Source organism: Venturia canescens, chromosome 3, assembly GCF_019457755.1.
Source record: "Venturia canescens isolate UGA chromosome 3, ASM1945775v1, whole genome shotgun sequence".
In the NCBI taxonomy this organism is placed as follows: domain Eukaryota; kingdom Metazoa; phylum Arthropoda; class Insecta; order Hymenoptera; family Ichneumonidae; genus Venturia; species Venturia canescens.
The window spans coordinates 10,107,945-10,130,425 of record NC_057423.1 but is presented as its reverse complement, the minus strand read 5'-3'; the positions used below and the strand labels follow the sequence as shown (position 1 = coordinate 10,130,425).

The following is a 22,481-nucleotide window of genomic DNA, read 5'->3' as shown; positions in this document are numbered from 1 at the left end:
ATGTTTATGAGGACAGTTGCATGTCCCTGCTGCTAATGTTAGGGTTCCAATCGAAAATCCCCACAGGACTTCGCCCTCAGTAAATTGATAACGTTGTAGGGTTTAATATTACTTCGCAGGATGACTCACGTGCATATTTTATCGATTTTCACTGCGCTACGAATTCAACCATACTTTATATTACGACACTCACGCTTCAGGGTTTCTCAAATGACAATGTATGAAGATTGAAAAAAAAAAATGGCCTTCAAAACTGACATGTTTAAAAAAGTTTATTTCTATCCCATTCTTTTTCACATGTTCGGCGAAAAATCTCGTTCAAAAAATAAAATTTTTTATTTTGTATTATCGTTTATTTTCGAAAACAACATTAGTTCGAATAAATACAACCGCGGCAGTGCGGACTGACGTCGTACGACGAATTTTTTTTTCGTTCCATTTCTCTGACTGTGAGTCGATGACTAATATTCCAATCGTCTATAGCGCTCGGCTTTATTATCCGTATCGTCGTTATTCACTGTAATCACGACGCATGACGAAGCGTGGAGGATTCACTTTTCCCGTGATTCTTGATAAGAAATTTCAAAAGATTCTTCGCTGAAAATCTCGAGCTATCCAGAATTTTAGTAACATTTTTCAATTTGCAAAGATTCTAAAAACATATTTTTAATAACAACGGAAAAATTTCAACATGTCTTTTATATTCTAATAAAACAAATCGCGAAGGTAAAAACGACGAATGTGAAAATATTTATGGGACGTCACGTGACGGAAAGAATAACGAGCAGAGAAAAAAGCGTTGGGAAATTGGACGATTTTGTCGCACGATTCTCGCGCGCGAGTTCCTTCGCACAACACGAGAAATGCTTGATGTTTTTGCTTCTCTAACTCTCACGTGACGAACGCGCGACAAGCAATTTTTAAATCCGTATGAAATAGTAATGGATAAACAACTCTCTCGTTCTCGAATCGTAGACGTGAAATTGCGCATAGGACGTCGTCCCGTTTCGGCAAACACCGGAACACACGTATCGCAAGATCTCGCGCGCGCGCGTATAAACATACGCGACGTGAACGTATACAAACGCAATAATAATAATGATTCACGTTCTCATACGGAAATGTTTCATTTAAATCTCAAAGCTACGAGTTTGCCGCCTTTTTTATTTACAGTTATTAATTCTCTTGTTCGTTCATTTGTTTTGTTTTACACTTCGACGAAAAAGGCGTGACACGCGCGTTAGAGATCGCACAAAGGAATCGACTCGTAAGAAATAAAGTCATTTTCACACACCTGCATTCGTCGCTCAACAACAATCGATGCGAAAAACAAGAAATTTTTCCTTCGAGACAGGAGAAATTCTATTTATTCGAAATAAAAAAAAAATTACGCCTCGAGCACAGTGGCACGATTAATTTCACAATGAAATGAAACTGAACAAAAACCTTGCCATTCGCCAAGCAAGTGGGAAATTCCGGGAAATCGAGAGGGCTCAGCCAACGAAACATTCCGAATCGGCAAGCGATCCAATTTTTTTCAATAAACCAACGGCCAATGAGTTTGAAACTGTCCATTTACAATCTAAAAAAAAAACACCGAAAAAAAATAATGTTCAGCCCGTTTTTATCGAAAACCGTGAATCTAGCACCACTCGAAACATCATCGGTCGGATATCCTCTAAAAAAATCGACTTCAAAATTTCTACTCGGAAACAAAGGGTAAAATATAATCCGAAGGTGCGCGCAAGCGCCGAAGTCGAAACCGGTGCGTACTTCGGAATCGTTTTCTAAGCACGAGTAGGAAGGGGCCACAGCGAAGCTGGGAGAGGGAAGTCACCCATCAAGCGCCACAGCAGCTGAGACCGCTGAGAGCTCGAACAATTCGCTTCAGTAAACGCGTGTTCCCCGCGAGGTATAGACGTGGTAAATTTTATTGGGATCGAGAAATCTTCACCTGTCAATAAGAACGCACGAAGAATGAGAACAATAACTGAGAAGAAAATTTAATCGGAAAACAAAGAAACTTTGTCGTCAGCTGTCAAAACGTCGATATCGACATTCTTCACTGAAAATAAATCAATAGAAAAGCGATAAATTCACAAGGGTTCGTGCGCTACCGAAATTCATTGGATTAGCCATAAAATTTTGGAAAATCACAAGTTACTGGGTCGCGGCGACAGAGAAGGAAAATTGCATCGTATTGGCCGCGAAAAGTGTGCGGTCGATAATTCTCTCCGGTGGTCCTGTACCACGTGGTCGAAGGTCACGCAGTTTTGCTAAACGTGCTGATCATACGTATATATAGAGTCCGTTGGGGTCTCACCTCCCGACAAAGCGTCGATACTCCTTGGCCTTGAAAAGCGAGAAATCGCGGCGAGGAAGGCGAACAGAGAGAAAAGTGTGCGGACAAACCTCAGCACAAAACGAAACGGACGATAGCAGTGGAGAAACTGCAAAATATTTTTTCTCCTCCCTTCTTCCGTCTGCCCTGCGTCCTCAAACGTATCCCATTCTGCTGATCCGAGAAGTAGAAAATAAAAAATTGAACCAACATTTTCTGAGGAGGGATTCAAATCAAAACACAATGCCCGCAGACGCCGAACTGAGCAATCTTCTCAACAGGAGACAGAGAATCAACGACGAACTCGAAGAAGGCAAAGAAGTCAAAAAAGAATATAAATTTGTCAACGTCTTCACCGAATTTCACGAACTTACCAGGCGCGAAATCAAACAGTACGAACAAACTTTCAACAGGTGAGTTTTATCATTTGCGTAGATAAGAAAATTTACTTTCGCTATTTTCGACGGTGGGGAATAATTCTCGATTTTTTCGTCGTCACGTCTGACGTCATTGAAATCATTTGAGATTGTGACATTTTTCCTTTCCTCAAAACGGTTTTTTCAAATTTCGCTATCCAGTGTCGAAATTCCAGTCGTATTTACAAAATCGAGGTGCAGCGATCCAAAAAAATCATTCTTCGTTTATCGATCAGTTTTCTACGAATTTTCGTTGATAACTAAATGGTGTCTGAACAACTGACAACGATGATGATACATCGAGAAAGTGAAATGGTCATTTTCCATGATATCGTGAAATTTCGAGTTCGAGTAAATGACATGATAAATAAATGAGCAGTGATTTCGGTGTTTCTTTTTTTATTTTTATCATCAGTCGAACGAGTCGAGATATGAATACGTTTCAATGCGCACTTTTCTGAGCACGAAATTTTTTTTCTCCATTGAATTATCTTTGCGGAGGATTTTCGGTTGAAAATTGGAACATTATGTGAAACCGTGATTTCGAGTAGATTGAAAAAGATTTTCGTTTTTATAAAAACTCGAATTTGAAAAAACGAAGAAATTCTATAATTCAGTCACGTTCGTTTTCGGTGGGGCTTGTGCACATGACCGTATATGTGAAAACCCGAAAAATATACATTTCAGAGTAGAAAGTGAATGTGTCAGTCCGACGATCGCATTAGCAACGAGTTAATTAAAAATTTCATCCGAAATCGCAGCTGCACTTGAGAATGTATTCGATAAATTTTTATTTATATTTTCTCTCATAATTAAATTAATCGACGTGGATCATTTCGAACGAGGCTCGTTTTAATTTACGAGTTTTTTGCAAACTTTCTCTCTCTCTCTCTCCCTCGGTCGTTCGAAAAACATCGTTTACTAGTGATCGATGTGACGAATGATTATCATAATTTTTTTAATGAGCAGCTTTCGCGAAAACACGCCGAATGACAATTTTTTATTATTTCCACTTTTACTTTGTATCTCGGAATTGATTTAAAAAAAAAAAAAAAAAAAAAAAAACATACGCAAATTTGGATTGGCGACGTCGAAAATGTGGACGAGTGGCCAACGTTCGATTCGCTTTCTAACTCTTTTTTTTTATTATTATTATTATTTTTTTTTTATCGCGTAAAAGCGATCGAGGTCGTGGAATGATTTATCGTTTGTCGCTCGAAAGGTGAGAGTGGACATTCGAATAAATAAAGATTGTTTCAAGGTGAAAACAAAAGCTGACCTTTTTCAACAACGATTGTCGAGTAGTTTGCTTCAAAATTATTCATTTACGTGACAATATTCACTCGGAGAAAAATAAAAAAAAAAAAAAAAAACAGCTCGCTCGATAGCAGGATAGATTTTTGTGCGCGTCAATGCTTTTCCCTTTTTACTCGAACGATTTTTTTTCTTCGCACTGTCCTCGTTATCTCTCGTTGTACGAATTGAAAGCCGGCTTTTTTTATTTCTTCTCTTCGAGATATCTTATCGCCTGTTTTCATCTTCGACCATTTGGACGTTTGGAATACATATGTGCTCGGAATAATTCTTCTCGTCACGTAACTCTTTCAATTGACAAGTGCGGAGTTCGGAGAATACATTTTTTTATATCTACGAATAACTGCATCGAAACTAACTTATCGTTTTTTATTTTTTTTTCATTCTTTTTTTCCTTCATTTTTTCGTTTTCGTTTTTTTACACTAATTTGAATTCGAAACTTCTGTGGCAAATCACAAGTTTGTACCGTTTCAAAATTATAGTTCCGACAAATTTTTTCCATTTTTCAAGTCTATTTCAACACCGAGAACTCGAAATGTTGGGGAACTTGAAAAAATCTTATCACGACCGACGGTTCTTTCGAGTCGATGATGCAACGAGATTCGTTATTTTTTGTATTTTTTTGTTCCTGCATAAAATATTGAACGCATGGAACTGTGAACTGGATTTCGAATCGATCGGTAGCCATTGTTGACAGTTCGAATCCACGGTGGGCCATTTAGCTGATTACGGAAGAAGGATAGAAAAAGAGGCTAACGAAGCGATGTGGATTGAAAATTAAGCAGGATGGATCCCGACGATGCAATGTTGCCATGCTAAACCATGTTGAAAATATGAAGAATTTCAAAATGATAAGAATTTCATAAAATCTGGTAAATGTATTCTTTAAAAATATATCAGACGATATAAATTTTTTTAGATTTTTCTACCACATAGCTCAGAGTAATCGAACAATAAAGTTCACGTGTATAAGCATAGAGTTCACATACAGACAGTTATACATCTCGTGCATGAGAACTTCGATTTAAGGAGTTTCGGTACAGAAGTCAAAATGTTAAGAAATTGATCAAATTTGGCGATAATGTTCTTCAAGTGCGAAAACACACATTTTGTTAAAAATTTTCTTCTACCTAGTTATCGAGTAATTACGCATTAAGGTAACTCCTGTACTGCATGCTAGTCAAATGAGTGTTAAATTTTCAAAACGCTTTTAGACCAAGTTCAACGTATCGATTATACTTATCGTTAGTAAATATGTATTCAAGTATATCTTATTAACGTGAAAAAACATTAAAAATGATAGTTTTACAAAACTATCAACCGATAGATGCAAATTTCCATGATGACACATTTTCACAGCTATTTATCAAAGAATCATCTGTATTTTTTAAACGATTTTATTGCACCAAGTCTCATTTTGTTCCTCAACCGATCCTCTACGAATTCACCACGTAGATTTTCCTTTGAACTCATTCCTGAGAGAAATTATTAATGAAAAAGTTTTTTCACTTAATGAACAATTAGCTGCAACGGTGAAACGATCAAGTTAAAAAAACAACTACACGGTGGATTGATAGAGGACCGGTTGACGAACAAAATGAGACTTGTTGCAATAAAATCGATGAAAAAACGCAGATAATTCTTGGAAAAATAAGAGTGAAAATGTGTCAGCGTGGAAATTTGCATTTATCAGTTGATGATTTTGCAAAACTAGCGTTTTTAATATTTTTACATCTCAATAAAATACGCTGTAATACAAATCCACTAACAATACATTTAATCGGTAGTTAAACTTGGTCTAAAAGCGTTAGATTTCTTATGCTCGTAAATATATGTGGAAACGCTATGCTTATATACGTGAACTTTAGTGATCAATTACTCGATAACCGTGTAGAAGAAAAATCTTAAAAAATTCGTATTGTCAAATTTGGCACTAAAGAATATGTTGACGAAATTTTATAAAATTCTGAGTTTTTAGCATGGCTTAGCATGGCAACATTGTATCGCCTGTACCGAAACTCCTTAACGGTAAATTGTTCGAAAAGCACGTAGTAAAAAAGTTTGAAAAAAATTGTATTCGTATGCTTGATGCGAAAGAATGTTATCACCAAATTTGATAAAATTCTGATTATTTTGATTTTGTGATCGACCCTCCTTAAGCTGTGCGGGCGGTTGGTTCTTGAGATTTGTCGAGGCAAAAATACATAACGCAACTGAATATCGTTTCGAATGGTGTGTTATACGATCCGTGAAACGAAAACGTCGCATGCGCTCGCGCTCTCGTTTAATAATCAAGTGAATTTGAGCTCCCTGGAAACAAGATCGTCGTCATTCGCGTTACAAAACGCTTCGATTACGCTCGTCGAAGATATTGAACAGCGATCGTTGCAGAATAGCGATAAAAAGTACGAGGAATCTTCTAATTAAAGAAGATAAACGTCATTGGGTACTTTCGAGTGTGCAAAGCCCGAAAAATGCTGGATAAAAAGAAGCAGCGAGTTCGAGGAAAATAAAAATCGTTACGTTCCTCGATGAACACAATTTTTCCATCGTTTCGCTCGAAACTCGTGTTCTTCTCCATACCAACGTTCCCGGAGACGAGAAAACCAAGCAGTGAGACAATTGACAAGATTTTTCATCCGCAGCCAGCAGTGCTCCCGAGCCCAAAGTTTTCGTAACGAAAGCAAAACTTGACCGAAGCATAAAACAGTAAGAATAACGCAAAGGGTCAAAAGAAGCGTGGTATTAACAAACTTTTTTGGCCTTTTTCGTACACTCTCAAAGCACCAAAGATTGGTCCTCTTTGAGGAACGAAGTTCGGTGTGCGCGCGCGTGTCTGTGTAAGCAAAGTGTGCTGGAGCGAAAGGGAAGAGAAAAGGAGGAAGAGACGAAAGTGGAAGTGGCGCGGCGAAGGTAGGGCAAGTGGGCTCGTGTAAAGTGCACGTTGCCTTTCTTCTGTTCTTCTTTATCTTTTTCCTCCCCCCCCCCCCCCCCCCTCTCTTCGTCGACCACTTCTTTTCGTACTTCCTAGCTCTTTTCAAATTTAGCACGCCCGCTCATTTATTTTCTGCATTCTTTTTCGTCTCCTCCAACCCCCCGAGCTTTTCGTACCCTCGTTATTATTATTATTATTTTGAAGCAATTTTTTGCGTTGAGGAAAGAAAGTCGTCAGCGAATTGAAATTTATGGGAATCGCGAAATTTTCAATCCTCTCTGAAGCGACCCGATACAATCGACGCTTTCACGGGCCAAACAACCGACCTATTTTGACCTCCGGGCCGAACCATGCCTCCGGGACGTTTCTCCGGTCAATTGAGGCCCCGGTGACCCTCTTGGCCAATAACGAACTCGCTGCTCGTTCGACCGGTGCCTGCCGCACGGATTCATCGACTTCCGACCCCCCGCATCGGCCCCGGGGCATGCAGCGTCGAAACCTCAAATGCGTGACGCAACTCGCATGCGAACTCGCATCGCTCTATTCTCTCATGACAGTTTCACACTCGAACGTAAGAGAATTTGCATCGGAGATAACGAAATGACGAAAAATTCTCGAAATACGAATTTACGCGTTAAAATCTCATTTCCGAGAGCGAATCGAGCTTGCGCCCTTGCTTTTTGTCACTTCGAATTGTAGCTTGGAAATGGAACGTCGAGGACGGAAAAAATGAACGGGAAACATGAAAAATACATTTTTCACTGCATTTTTGTGCTCTCGAATTTGGTTCGAATTGAAGGAAACTGCTGCAAGTTTTTGAGAACTCCTTTTTCGAGATACTCCTAGTCGAATTACAGACTTGACAAACGGCAAAACAGTCTGGAACTGCACTCGCGTGCATCGCGACTCGCTTACATTGAATCGTAAACATGAATTCTCCGCCGTCTCGTTGTTCCAGATTCGAATATACACGCGCGGTTTAAATACAGTTATAACGACGAATAACGACGAAGATCTAACGCGAGTGAAATTTGATGCTTCGTGCTTTCTAAGAAACGCTGGAGCACACTAGTAATTTTTCAGCGTAACCCAAAAGTCTCAAAGGAAAAAGAGAGAAAAATGGCGTTGAGCGAGCCATTGTTCGTAACGTTCGGTCTTTCTCGGGAGAGCGCGAATTTTCGCTCTCTCTAAACTTCGAGCGATAGAAATGAGTCAGAATTAATGTTCGGTCTTCGACTTTCATTATTTGCCGTGATTCAGGGGGAGCATCCGTGACAATGCCCTGCAATCGAGACCGCATTCGTTTTTTTCCTTCATTTCTCACATTTGATAATTTGTCACGCAACGTTTTCACTGGCGTACTTGGTCGTGCCTGCGACGGCCTGCGAGCTTCGCCCCCTGCACATTCGTTTCTCAATCACAAACACCATTTTCCACTTTATTTTTTTCAAAAAATTCACGCTTTTCAACGCTCCATGAAAATCTTTCGGAATTTTTTCCACAAAACTTAAGAGCCCCGGACGCCGCTAATTTTCACTCGTTTCCGGGTGGCCCTCGAATTAAGGTAGTTCATCGACGAAACGATTTTATCCGGAAAGTCTCGATATTCACACAGGATTTAAATGGGCAGTCGACTGACACGCGTATCAAATTTTGAAGGGTTCGTATTATTCGTTATTGCGATAAAGGTCCTTAAATGTGAAGGAAATGTGCGTAAAAAACCGTTTTTCTTTCCATGTAACGAATGAACGCTTCTTACGAAGTTTATGAAAAAGCACACAATAACAATTAATTAAGCATGTAATGAAGATCTGGGAATAAATTCGAGACGATTTTCTTACTAGTCACGCCTCAAGTTTCTGGCGTAATAGTCACACGGGGTCCAAAGTACCCCACTTATTTTGGAGGACGATAAATAATTGAAAAACTGTAAAAAAAATAAAATAAAAATACTGCAATGTATTTTGAACCTTTAAGAAACGACCATAACGATTTTATTCTATTCGTGTTATTTTTGATCGACTACCAATACTAAACTATAACGGGCCCTTTCAAATAATAACGATGAGGCTCTTCTCAAAGGTTCGAACTATCGACCGAGGGCACAACAAGTCCCATTTTCTCGAAATTTCTATTTGGTAGTTGACTATTAAGGGTTAAAAATTCAACGAAATTGGTAATGAGCACTCGTCCTTATTTCAGCATTTTGTTTTTTCTCCTCGGCTTGGCCCATTCCTGTCATAGCCTTCCGTCTTTTTATTGATACTTTATTCTCCATCCATTTCCCTTAGTGTTTACCATTTGCGCTCTCTAATGCGATTTTTTGCACAAAAAACTGTAGTATTTTATCCAGGGACGAGTGAAATTTTTGGGGTTCGGACAGTGACGCATTTCCGATTAATTAAGCAAGGTGGATCACGAAATCAAAATAATCAGAATTTTATATATCAAATTTGGTGATAAGATTCTTTGGCATCGAGTATAGAAATACAATTTTTTTCAAATTTTTTTACCACACGGTTCTCGAATAATTGAGCGTTAAATCAAAGTTCTCATGCACCGTATATAACTGTATACATGTAAACTCTACGCTTATACACGTGAACTTTAGTGTTCAATTAATCTGAGCTATGTGGTAGAAAAATCTAAAAAAAATTATATTGTTTTATATATTTTTAAAGAATACATTTACCAAATTTTATTAAAGTCTTATCATTTTGAAATTCTTAGTATTTTTAACATGGCTTAGCATGGCAACATTGTATCGTCGCGATCCACCCTCCTTAAGAGGATCGCAACCGTGAGTGCGAGAGAGATGCTGCAAATTTCGAAATCGAAATTCTTTGACACAATTTGACCGATTAAAAAAAGGCTCTGTCAGCCTACGCAGAACAATGGCAAAAATCGGCTGACAGAGCCTTTTTTTAATCGGTCAAACTGTGTCAGAGAATTTCAATTTCGAAAATTCCAAGTGAGCTTAGTCGACTGATCCATAATGGCTTGTTATTCCACTCGCCAAAACATTACTTGAAAAAATGTATTTACAATTTCGAATTGATAACTCTGAAATGAATTTGAAGTGATCATATGTTCAATCAGGGAGTAAAAATCGATGGAATTTGGACACCCATAAAATAGGATACTTCGGGCATGATCTCAACAATTCGCTTTTCACGTGAATCGACACATTTCTCAAGTATCAAAAAATTATAAAATTTGATGGTCGAAAAAAATAGTCGAATCTTCCTTATTTACAGACTTTGACGAAAAGCAAAATTTCGGAATATTTAATTGTAATCGTTTCAGGTGGTGGTTTTGTATCGAAAAACAGTCGCAACAATTATTTCAGCAATTTCTTCGTATGGGAATAAATATATTCGTTGGTTTACCGGAGTCAAGGATCGTCCAACTCTCCGGTCAGTGTCGTTTCACATTGTAAAACAATATATAGGATGCGGTTTATCTCGACAGACACTTCCTGTGTGTGCGACTCTCTGCGGCAGTACGCGGGTGTGACCGCATCTTGACCCGTCCTCACCTTATGCAGGAGGCTCACAACGAGTCGCGGTGTTATTTTCTCCGTATTTCAACTCTTCCTCGTATACGATTTCACTGTTTTTCTCTGAGGCATTAGAGTTTTTAATTTTATTCATTTTCGCAAGGAATTTTGTTCGTGCCTGTCTCGCGTTGAGTGTCCAATCGTGTGCGTGGATTCTCTCGAATCGTTAACTGTCTTTTTGTTCTCATTTTTCTTTTGTCCAGTTTTGCCGAGTTTTCGGGATTGAGGAGTTTCGGTACAGAAGTCAAAATATTAAGAAATTGATCAAATTTGGTGATAATGTTCTTCAACATCAAGTGCGAAAACTCAATTTTTTTCAAAATTTTCTTCTACTTAGTTATCGAGTAATTACACATTAAAGCAGATTTCTCATGCCCGGAATGTATACCTATATATATAGAAACGCTATGCTTAAACGTAAACTTTAGTGATCAATTACTCGATAACTGTGTAGAAGAAAAATCTTAAAAAATTTGTGTCGTCAAATTTGGCACTAAAGAATATGTTCACCAAATTTTATAAAATTCTGAACTTTTTGAATTTTTGAATTTTTTTAGCATGGATTAGCATGGCAACATTGTATCGCCTGTACCGAAACTCCTTAAATTTTCCCGAAATCTCGTTCCATCGCAGACCGTTTTTTTCCTCACGAAAAAACGCAGGGAACGGCGCGTGATCGAATCCGATAATCGTGTGCATGAAGAACGTTCACGTTTGGCACAAGAACGACGCCTTTTTTCACAGTTTTTTGTCCTCCCACTCCCTTCCGCTACCGTCCTTCATTCGGAATGTAAATATTTGAGCTTTTGTATAAAGATGAGTGAAATTCGTTATTCAACGGCTTACGGACCCGACACGATTAGTTCGTACGCTAAATATGTACGACTCGAGTTCGTATTTCCTACACATTCTGGCTTTGTGCATATGCTACACCGTTTTGCCGTTAGCGGCGACTCTGCGCTCTGCGCGCGATCTACGTGAGTCGAAACCACGAAAATGTCACGCACGAAATGCCGCTGACGGATTTCGTGCACGGAACAGGGACGAGCTTGTTTGCCACGTCGTAAAAAAAGTATCGATTTTATTTATTTCGAGATACAAATACGAGTGCATAATAAATTATCGATTTCGGATACTTTGAACTCAAAGTTAATTCGAAACGAAAATTCTCCAACGTTCAGTCTAAAAGTTGGATGAAATTTTGGTTTCTCGGCTCTCCAGTGATTTCGGCTCATTTCATTTCACTTTTTACATCGAAATCCTTCCAAAAATCGTATCGTTTTTCGTCCGATTCGAATATTCGAATTACTTTTTTACAATTCAATTATTTTTCGTTCAATTATAAATAATCGAATGATTTTCCGTGCGATTTTCAAAAAACGATTTTTGAATTTCGATAAATTAAAAAAATTTCTTTTTTTCATTAAAAATTTGTTCAATGCAGAATCAAGAAAATCTTGGAATTAAAATAAAAAGTTTGATTTTGAAAAATCGGATGACTTTCCTTCCAATTCTGAAAGATCGAGGAGTTTTTCAATTTCGGAGGTAAAAATTGAACGATTTCGGGTCAAAAATAGCGGATTGCTTTGTCTCCAACATTGAAAAAATCGAGTGATTTTTCTTTTTCTTCCCGCCTTATTGCCACACGCGTAGATTTCGAATGTTCGAGCAGCTCGAAAAAAACTAGAAACCGAAGAAAAAGTATAAGGTATAAAGTAAAAACGTAAACATGGGCCGAAAGTGGGATTTTCGGTAGCCGAAAATACTTCGAATGTCAGCAGTTGGAGAATAAATGAAATTTATAAAGTACCAAAGCGAAGGAAGACCCCCCGGGCAGGGTGTCGAAAGGGAGCTTTCCATGAATTCCAGGGCAGTCTGTACACCCATGTAAACACGTAGATACATATATACGCGTCGAAATCTCTCCCTTTTAGCCGTGCAACGGCCGCTCGAGAGGTTACTACGCAACGCGAGCGGCGACTCGCGAGCTGTGGCTTCGTGTCGGGAGCTAAATTTGGCCCGGCCCAGAGAGCCTCGGGAGGCCTCGCACGCATCAACAAAGGGGAAAATCGTGTTTTTACTTTTTCCTGTATTTTCATGTTAAAGCGAAAGGAAAGCCGCGTTGCGTTTTTTTACGTCGAACTCATATCGGCACGTGGTTTTTGATATTTTTTAAAATTAAAATTTGGAAGGAAAGGAAACATTTCGTGGGAATTCCGTTAAATGAGTTTCCACCCGATTGCTGGAGGACGGAGGTTAATTAAATTTGTCGAAGTCCTGTGGCTAGTTTCCTCCGAATCGGATTTCGATGTATTGGAAAACAGCGAGAAATGCGGCCGGGCATGAATGAGGCGGAAGGAAAAAGAATTGACGAATGCGAGCAGCGAGTTGCGAGCCCGCACTCCCCGTCCACGCCGAGCTTTATACCGCGTCGAGTACGAGCTCGCAGAAGTCCCTCCAACGACTCAATTGCTCAGAATATCCTGAGCGCGTGAAGAAGTCTCGATTCGAATAAACATCGGACGCTGTCGATCCTCGACGCCCTCCGCGATCTCGCACCACAAAGAATTCCGACCTTCGATCCTCGTTTCGTGACGCAACGCGTCATCGATTTCGAATCGCGAGTCAATTCGTCGCGAGACTAAACAGAAGTTTTCTGCTCGCAGAAATCTCGTATTGATTCGATCACTCGATAAAGCCGCGAAAAATACGATTCGATTTTCGTCTCTGGCTCGATATATAATCGAACGAAAAAATGCCTCGCGCAATGTTTTCGTTAAAATTTCATTCCAACACTGAGGCCGCCCGAGAATTTGTCATAAAGCTTCGCATTTAAGTGGCAAACATCGGAAATATCATCGGGATTAAAAACGTTATCGAGAACTGTCAAAAATTACGGCCCCTGCAGCTCGAGCACGCACATCGCTCTCGTTACTTCGAATCGTACGTGCCGACGAAATGCCGCGGCTCTCCTTGACCGAGTTCCGGTTTCTATGCTTCGTGCTCCCTGCTGGTCGCAGCGTATTTTCTTCCATCCAAGTATATATGCGCACAATCCCCATTCCCTCTCCGTAGAGTACGAATTTTACTATCTCTCCGGTAAACTCGAACGAGTCTCTATCGCGGAACTATAGCCACGAGCGCTGAGATTCCATTACGATTCCCCGATGTGGATCAACCCGTTGAATTGCTGGATAAACCTGCCCCGGCATCGAATTCAACCGATTTTTATCTTCTCCAGAAACGTCAACGAGGCGGGATTCTCTCCCGAGTGTCCAGTAACCGAAATTATTGGCTACCGAATCCTCGAAGTTTATCTTTCGTTTTTTATTTTCAATATTTTTTTCATCGCGCACATTCATCGGTCTTTTCGAAAACGATTTGTTCGATTTTTCCACTATTTTTTGTGCCAAAACCCATTTTCTCACTCGTTTTTTCATTCCGATAAAAATTCTCATGTTTTTTACATTATTTTCTATGCTCGTGATAAACGGAAATGAATTCGTCAATTATCACGATTACGAACCATCTTTTTCTATCGTTTTTCCGCTTGCGGCACAAATTTCTATCAAATTTCCATTTTTTTTCGACGTTTTCGATGAAAATATTCGAAAATTCGTCGAATTTTTCACAAAGAAGGCCGGAAATGTCGATGTTTAAAGAAAACTCGGGGAAAAATTAAAAAAAAATTAACATTTCACGTGTCCAATCGATTATGAAGAGCGAATGAAAAATGTTAAGAATAAAAATGATATTTACGATGAAATTGATCGCAGAGGCTATTCCGAAAGCGCGTGCATCGTGACACTCTCCATGTTTAATTGACCTATGAAACTCGTGACCTTGAGACTTTGCTTCCGTTAGCAGAAAGTTTCTGCTGCACCAATGAAATCAACGCACGATTTTCGAGAAACTAAAATGAACGAGAAGTCGCGTCGACGTCGTAGTTTTCAAGGCTTCCAAGGTTTATCGATTAAACGGTTTTCACTCCTCGTCCCGTCGGGGGCATTACAACGACGCTTTCTCCTCCTCAACCTTTGTCGCATCTTTTCGTTCCCGCTCCTGTTGCCGGTACGTTGCATGCAAACCCAACAAAAACGGGCTAAAAGCCAAATTTGCTAATTTCATTTGGCTGGACGCATTCGACGAGGTTTTTTCGTCCAGGCGGACAAAGCTTCCGTCGTTCCAGCACTTTCGTTCCTGCGTAACGACGTTTTGTTGTTGTTTTCGATATATTTCGATGCCTCGGCTTCGCGGCCGGGAGCCTCGATCCCAGTGTTGACGCACGCACATGAATTTGTGCGTTGAAAGTCGTTCAGCTTTAAGATTTCAAGGTCAAGCTTTATCTCCGGATCAACGAGGACGCGTGGCAGCCTGGTTCGTTTCTAAAATAAGTAACTCGCTTTTTGACACTCGATTGCAGTTTGGTGAACATTTTTCTGCTGACGAAAAGTCGATTTGGCTGGAAACGCCGACGACCGAATTGGCTCGTGAACGATTCTTCTCTGATTTTTTATCGAACCTCTTCCTCCTCGCGATTCATGAGCCGGAGAGCCTTTTCATTCGAGTCCCACCGCGGGGACTAGAAAACTTGGATGTCAATGCACCCGATTACCGGCGGGGAAGCGGAAGCTGACAGGAAATCACTTCACGGGGCTCAATGAAAGCGAATTCTAGCGTGGAATGTTCAGCTGCTTTCCCATTACGCTTCTCCTCATTCCATTGATCTCACGTGATCGATTTGCATGCATTTTCACACGCGAGAGCCTCGAGAAATCATTTTTCCCTCGATTTCTCTTTTTTTGATAAATTTTGATCAATTGAAAATCGAGCTCACGAACGAATCCGCCGGAAAAATGACGAACCTCCTCGATTCGGTTGATCCGAAAAATGATTCCAACCGTCGAAGCGAGAAAATCTTCGATTTTTGGAAAATAATGCAGCACGAAAGAGACTTGGAGAGATTATTAAGGTTCGTCGTTAGTAGCCAGGGAATTGTGAGAAGCACTCGAAATTTGCACTAAGAATCGAGCCGCTCGTAATAGCTCCGCAGAGCTCCGCTGGCGGCTTAAATAGATTATCGACCGTAGACAATTTCCTGCTCTGGAATTCACTGCGCAACGCTTCTGCCGCAAGGATTGTGCAACTTTGAGTCTGCCACGCGAAATTTTCATCGTCTGTACCGACAAAGCTGTGTCTTCTCACGAATTCGTCGGTTCTTATTCCTGGCAATAGCCTCTGAGAGACGAAAACGAAATTTTAAATCGGAAGAGACTTAATTTCAGTGCTGAAGAGTCCCAATGCTCCAGTAAATTCGGATAGAAATTTATCGCCTTTTGGGTCACTACGAAAATCAATTTTCCGTTATAATTTACGAAAAATAATATTTTCTTGTAATTTGAGTCAGAGTCCAACGAAACGAAGGAATAAAATATTTGTCATTCATCATTTTTTCATTTCACGAATTATTCACGTGGATTGAAAAATAACGCAAATTCGGCAGGGAACAAAGCTGGAGATTTACTGGAATTATTCGAGAGTTTTTTTGATCATTTCGTTCGACTCGAACGTTGCAAACTTCAGCGTCATTTATAGCGAGTAAACTCGGCTGAAAATCGATTGCTTTTTGTCTTACGACAAAAAACGAATTTTTCGCTACAATTTATGTCAAATCCAATGACTTCAGATGTTGTAATAACCGCAGGGAAGTGGATTGCTTTTCAGATTATATGAAAAATGAATTTTTCATCGCAATTGTCATTACAAAAAATGGAACTTCGACCGTAATTATTATTACGAAAAATGACCTTTTTTCGTAATTATAATAAAAAAATCTGAACTGTTATCATGATTTAGAAAAAATGAATGAAAATGAATTTTTTCTCGCACCTTATAAAACTTTCAATGACTCAATTTTCTTCGTCGAATTTCGGATTTCTTTTAATACGAATGATGAGTGAATCAAACATTTGCATAACTGAATTAATTCGAGGAAAGACCGAAGCCTCTGAAGACGCGATTTTATTAAATATATTCTGTCCCACGTGCGTGGCTTCGCCCCGAAGCAAGATTACTATTGAATGACACTTTTCAATCTCATAATATTAATCGATGAATATTTTCACTATTGAATTTCATGACAAAACGTGCACAGAAAAATGTTCTTTTTCTGTTATGCTCGTCTCTTGACTGTCGCAGCGAAGAGAGAATTTTTATTGACAAACCCATAGAGAGAAGGAAAGACGAAGGGGAGGGGAGAAACAAACTGAGAAAAATCGACTCGAGTTTATAGTTTCACCACGCGATTTAGCATTCTACGCTCGCGCGCGAATCGCTTGATCGGCTAACCCGAGAGAACTTTCATTCGTGAAAATATCGTTGCTCACTTTGTCTCGAGCACGTTGCGCAATTTGCTTCCACTCGGCGAGCGAGAGAGCGCGAATGCCTCGTTTTTCCCGCGCATTCTTAACTTCCGAGGTTAATGTCCCAATCGTTGCAGTGCCTTTTTCCCTTTCGTTAATCTCCTGAGATTATACGACGCGAGCGAGGGAAAAACAACACTCGAATTATTTGTTATAAGAACGACGGAAAAAGGCCGTTTAGAAAGAACACTGAACTTATTCTAGGCTCCTGGGAAGACTATTAGCTTCATTTTAACTCGCTTGGCATTAAAATTAATTTCGCATCAAACCCTGTTCCTATTTCATTGGATTTCCTCCGAACACCGTTGTTTTCACTGATTGTAAAACTCATTTTCATTCTACAATGTTGCAAGTTTAATAAAAATTCATTTGTTTTGACAGTTCGGTTGAGAACGACTGGAATTCAAGTACGTCATTAGAGATGGATTTAAAATGAACCTTTCTTTCCATTGGTTTTAACAGCTGTTAGGATTTCACAATAAAATAATTCTCCCAAAATTTGGGCTCCGAAAAAATTGTTGAAAAGTCGCTCAAATTACTGGCAACGATTTTTTTTGCATTTTTTCAATCCTCTACTGGATGAAATAATGTAAAAAAGCAGTTTCCAGACCGTAATGAAAGCGGACTTTGAACTTTCGTTTGAAGAACCCAAATTTTAGGTCGGTCGTGGCTACATCAAATACTTGTATCAATTGTTGCCCCACTGAAAAACAGAAATTTCTATATCGAGATAGTCAACATGGAAAAAAGATATTGAAGTCATTAGAGCGACCTTCAACATTTTTTTCGATGCTCACATTTTGAACAGTTTCTTTTCTGGAGTTTTAAGGTAACTTCTGTACTGCATGCTAGTCAAATGAGTGCTAAATTTTCAAAACGCTTTTAGACCAAGTTTAACTTACCGATTAAATGTATTGTTAGTGGATTTGTATTACAGCGTATCTTATTGAGATGTAAAAATATTAAAAACGCTAGTTTTGCAAAATCATCAACTGATAAATGCAAATTTCCATGCTGACACATTTTCACTCTTATTTTTCCAAGAATTATCTGCGTTTTTTCATCGATTTTATTGCAACAAGTCTCATTTTGTTCGTCAACTGGTCCTCTATCAATCCACCGTGTAGTTGTTTTTTTAACTTGATCGTTTCACCGTTGCAGCTAATTGTTCATTAAGTGAAAAAACTTTTTCATTAATAATTTCTCTCAGGAATGAGTTCAAAGGAAAATCTACGTGGTGAATTCGTAGAGGATCGGTTGAGGAACAAAATGAGACTTGGTGCAATAAAATCGGTTAAAAAATACAGATGATTCTTTGATAAATAGCTGTGAAAATGTGTCATCATTGAAATTTGCATCTATCGGTTGATAGTTTTGCAAAACTATCATTTTAAATATTTTTTCACGTTAATAAAATATTCTTGAATACATATCTACTAACGATAAGTTTAATCGGTACGTTGAACTTGGTCTAAAAGCGTTTTGAAAACTCAGTAGAGGAGAGTGGATCGCGACGGAACAATTTTGCTATGCTAAACCATGTTAAAAATATGAAGAATTTCTAAATGATAAGAATTTCATAAAATTTGGTAAATGTATTCTTTAAAAATATATAAGACGATATAAATTTTTTTAATTTTTCTACCACATAGCTCAGAGTAATTGAACACTAAAGTTCACGTGTATAATCATAGAGTTTACATATATACAGTTATACATCTGGTGCATAAGAACTTCGATTTAACGCTCAATTATTCGAGAACCATGTGGTAAAAAAATTTGAAAAAAATTGTATTTGTATACTTGATGCCAAGAAAGTTATCATCAAATTTTATCAAATTCTGATTGTTTTGATTTCGTTGTCCACTCTCCTTAATTGGACAGGCAAAAAAGACTATTTTCTCAAATTTTGTTGACCTGAATAAATTATAAAAATATGGATATAAAAATTGTCAGGCCTTAAAAATACGCTCTTAAAATACACAAAACATTTTTTTCATATTTATTTTACTCAGTTTTCGTGCAAAAAAATGGGGGAGAAGACAGGTCCAAAAAAGTGGGTTTGTGCCGTTGATAAAATCTCTCGATTGGATGATCAGAGAAAAAACGTGGTTTTAGATTCAGTAAGCAAATGGCCATAGCACATATCATACGATTTTTGATTATTTTCAAAAATGACAAAATGGCGACCATTTATTCCAAAAACTACGAAAAAGCACATTTTTTTCATCGTTTAAAAAAAAAAAAAAAAAATAGTTCCACTGAAAATTTCAAAATTCGTGTGATACGCGCTATAGCTGTAGTCATAAAGAACACGTGATAAAATTTTGGCAAGGATCGGTTGAATAGTTTCAGAGATTTGATCAAGGAGCCGTCCAAAAACGTAATTTATGAAATTTCAGTAAGATACTTTGAAATATGTAAACTTACAAAAAATGCAATAAAAAAAATCGATTTTTGCGAAAATTCTAATTAGGGTAGACCCCTTAATGAAATTTTGTTCAATCAAATTTCTCCTTAATGTTCAGATAAGACGACGAAAGGGACGAAAATATTTGTCTTTGAACGCTATTTTTCATTGTTTTTTCTCAAAACTAATATTGCATCGAAGGCTCTCACGATTGCAATGAATTTCCTCCCAATACATAGGAATTTTAACAACGATATCGGGATTTTGATAAAATCTCATTTGTATATCTAACGAAATAAAAATCGAATAAAAATTCGAATATTTTCAGATTCGACGATGGCAAAGACGGCTTTTTGGACCTTGCTGAACTGAAGAGAATGATGGAAGTGCTGGGCGCACCTCAGACGCATCTCGGTTTGAAAGCGATGATTCAGGAAGTCGACGAAGACGATGACGGTCGCATCTCATTTCGAGAGGTCAGCTCATAACGATCAATCCATAATGAGAGACGACATTTTCAACGAGACCGTAACATCGGCCGATTCCGAATCAAGTTTCTCCTCATACAAAAGACAAAAATGAAAATCACTGTGAAGCAAATTGATTTTGTTATTGACGTTGTTATTAACGTGATTATCTATCATTTGTCTGTTGAATCAACCGCTGCGAGAGGCTCTGGAGTTGTGAAAAAACTGGCGTATTTTTATCCCTCGTTCATTCTCTCTGGCATTTAAAGTTGCAAAGGTCGAGTCCTCGCTCATTCATCGAATACATTTTTCTCAGAAGAAAAACCATCGATAATTCAATATTTATTGACAATCGACTATTCGCGGTTTCCGATGCTTTTCAATTATGAGTGCTTTTTCTTTCAAATTCGTCTTCGATAAATCCGAAAGGGCTCCGATCGTTACGTTTTACGCAAAGTTTTAAAAGCAGTTGCCAAAAATAATATTTTCAATAAATCGCGATTTTAAATCATAAAAAATTATAAAAGCATGGCTTTTTAAGTTGCACAAAATAAAACGTCACGAAAATGTACGGCGTTGTTCGACCATAATTCAACGAAATGACACGTGTCGAGAAGCAGGTACTTCAAATCCCCTGAAATTAAGGGGAAACGAGTATATTTTTTTACACCGCAATTGTACGATCGAATGAAGAAAATAACACGTTTCCGAACGAGTTGGAATCGTCCACCTGATGGAACGGTCAGTCGCGTGGATGATTCATGTCACAAAAGCCTTCGATGTAACATGATACCATCTGGCTTATTCAGAACTCCACGAATTCCATACGCGAATAACCCTTCCTTGGCTCTCATGATAATTTCATGGTGAAATTTTTTATTTCCAATGTAAAAATAATTTTTTTATTTTTTTATTCCAGTTCCTTTTGATCTATCGAAAAGCACGAGCTGGCGAATTGGAGCAGGACTCAGGACTGGGACAATTGGCACGTTTAACGGAAGTCGACGTCGATGAAGTTGGAGTCACTGGCGCCAAACACTTTTTCGAAGCAAAAGTACGATGAGATTCATTATTTCGATGTGAAAAATTATTTTGTTTTTCAACGATCGATGACGATGCAATTGATTCGTCAATTTCGATGGGAAAAATGTTTGTTTCCTGTACGGAGGAAAAACTTGTTCGGAAAGCTAATTTTTGAAATTGGTCCAATTGGAAAAAAAATAAAAGATAAAAACTAATTTAATTAGAGCAGAAAAAAACTATTTTTAGGATATTTAAATGTCCTAAAAGTGATTTACTTGAACCTTTTTTTCCCACAGATCGAGCAACTGCGTAAAGCGAATAAATTCGAGGACGAAATTCGCGAGGAGCAAGAAGAGCGAAAGCGAGAAGAGGAGGAAAAAGCAGCGCGACGAGCGCAGTTCAGAGAGCGCGCAGCAATATTCGGAAATAACTAATATTCTACGAAGAAAACATTGTTTTAGACGTCGTTTCGTTGTTCCAGAGTCTTTTACGTGGTTTTAAATTTAGAATAAATGTGATTACGTCTAGCCTTAAAATTGGACGTGTTTTCGACACGCTTTAGACCCGAGAAGTATACATTCGTTTTGGAGTTATTGACAAAAAAAAATGTAAATTACATGAGAAATTTTACGTACCGTTAATCGAGAATGGCTCAATTTTCAAATTCTCACTGTTTTTTGAATATTTTTTAACGTAGTTGATGAAATTAGGTAACAAAATATTTGAGATGTCTCGAAGACTAAAAAATTGAGATAAACACGCACGACTGAGCATCATTTATCATTTTAGATTTTTCTTTATCTATGTCCTATGAAATATTCGTCATTTTATAAATGTGGTTTACGAAAAAATATAAATGAAAAAGGAGAGAGAAATTTTGACATAATTTTAAGCCTGCTGTCATCTGTACATAATACTTTTTGTTATTTTTTCTTCCTCCTTTGATTTTAACTTTTTCGAGTATTATTTTATTTTTAGTTAACAAGTGTAACTCAAAAATGTACTATTATATTATAAATATTATATTTACACATTTAATGTTACATCAGACAACCTACAACCTCTGTGTTTCCTGACTGTATCGACGTGATCATCTACGAGTGCAAATTAACACGCCAGAATAAATATTATTGTGACTATATAAAATTGTTTTTTCTTTTTGCAATAAAATTTTACGCGTGTGTGTGTTGTGTACATTGTACTCTAGATAGCTTTTTTTTTTTTAATTTTTCAGATCTCAACGCAGGTGCAAAAAGGATAATGTCAATTCCCTTTGACGCAGTGTATTACTGACTAATGGAACCGGGAATGTAATGGCGAAAAAAAAAATTGGTTGTCATTTTTGAAGCGTACTCACGTTCCATAATTATCGGTTTTCCTTTTATTGAATATAACCACTGAAATTTGAAAATTGAAGTTAACGAAGTTTCCATTATTTTTTAGTCAAGATTCCAAAAGTTTTGGCGAAATACCTCAACCTCAGCTGGTACCGGGTGCTGGTCGCAGCAATTAGCGCCATCTGTCAATTTTTTAAGAAGTTTTCAAACGAACGCTGCTGATTCGAATTATAGGGAAATTTCGTTCTGTCAAATT

At 38.1% G+C, this 22,481-nt stretch overlaps 1 protein-coding gene and 1 long non-coding RNA gene across 2 annotated transcripts; one reads left to right on the top strand and one right to left on the bottom strand.

Annotated features, from left to right (window-relative positions):
* The first annotated feature begins 1,865 nt into the window (after nt 1–1,865).
* Swip-1 (EF-hand domain-containing protein D2 homolog Swip-1) lies at nt 1,866–22,034 on the top strand. The gene is made up of 4 exons (XM_043415099.1): nt 1,866–2,754; nt 19,727–19,874; nt 20,785–20,919; nt 21,185–22,034. Exons 1-4 carry the CDS (start codon nt 2,585–2,587, stop codon nt 21,320–21,322), a joined length of 591 nt encoding a protein of 196 aa, XP_043271034.1. The 5' UTR covers nt 1,866–2,584; the 3' UTR covers nt 21,323–22,034.
* LOC122408368 (uncharacterized) lies at nt 21,833–22,461 on the bottom strand. Its single transcript, XR_006260468.1, has 2 exons — nt 22,361–22,461; nt 21,833–22,285 (listed from the first exon to the last, which is right to left on the bottom strand). It is a non-coding gene; the product is annotated as an uncharacterized lncRNA (long non-coding RNA).
* Between the last annotated feature and the right edge of the window lie 20 nt (nt 22,462–22,481).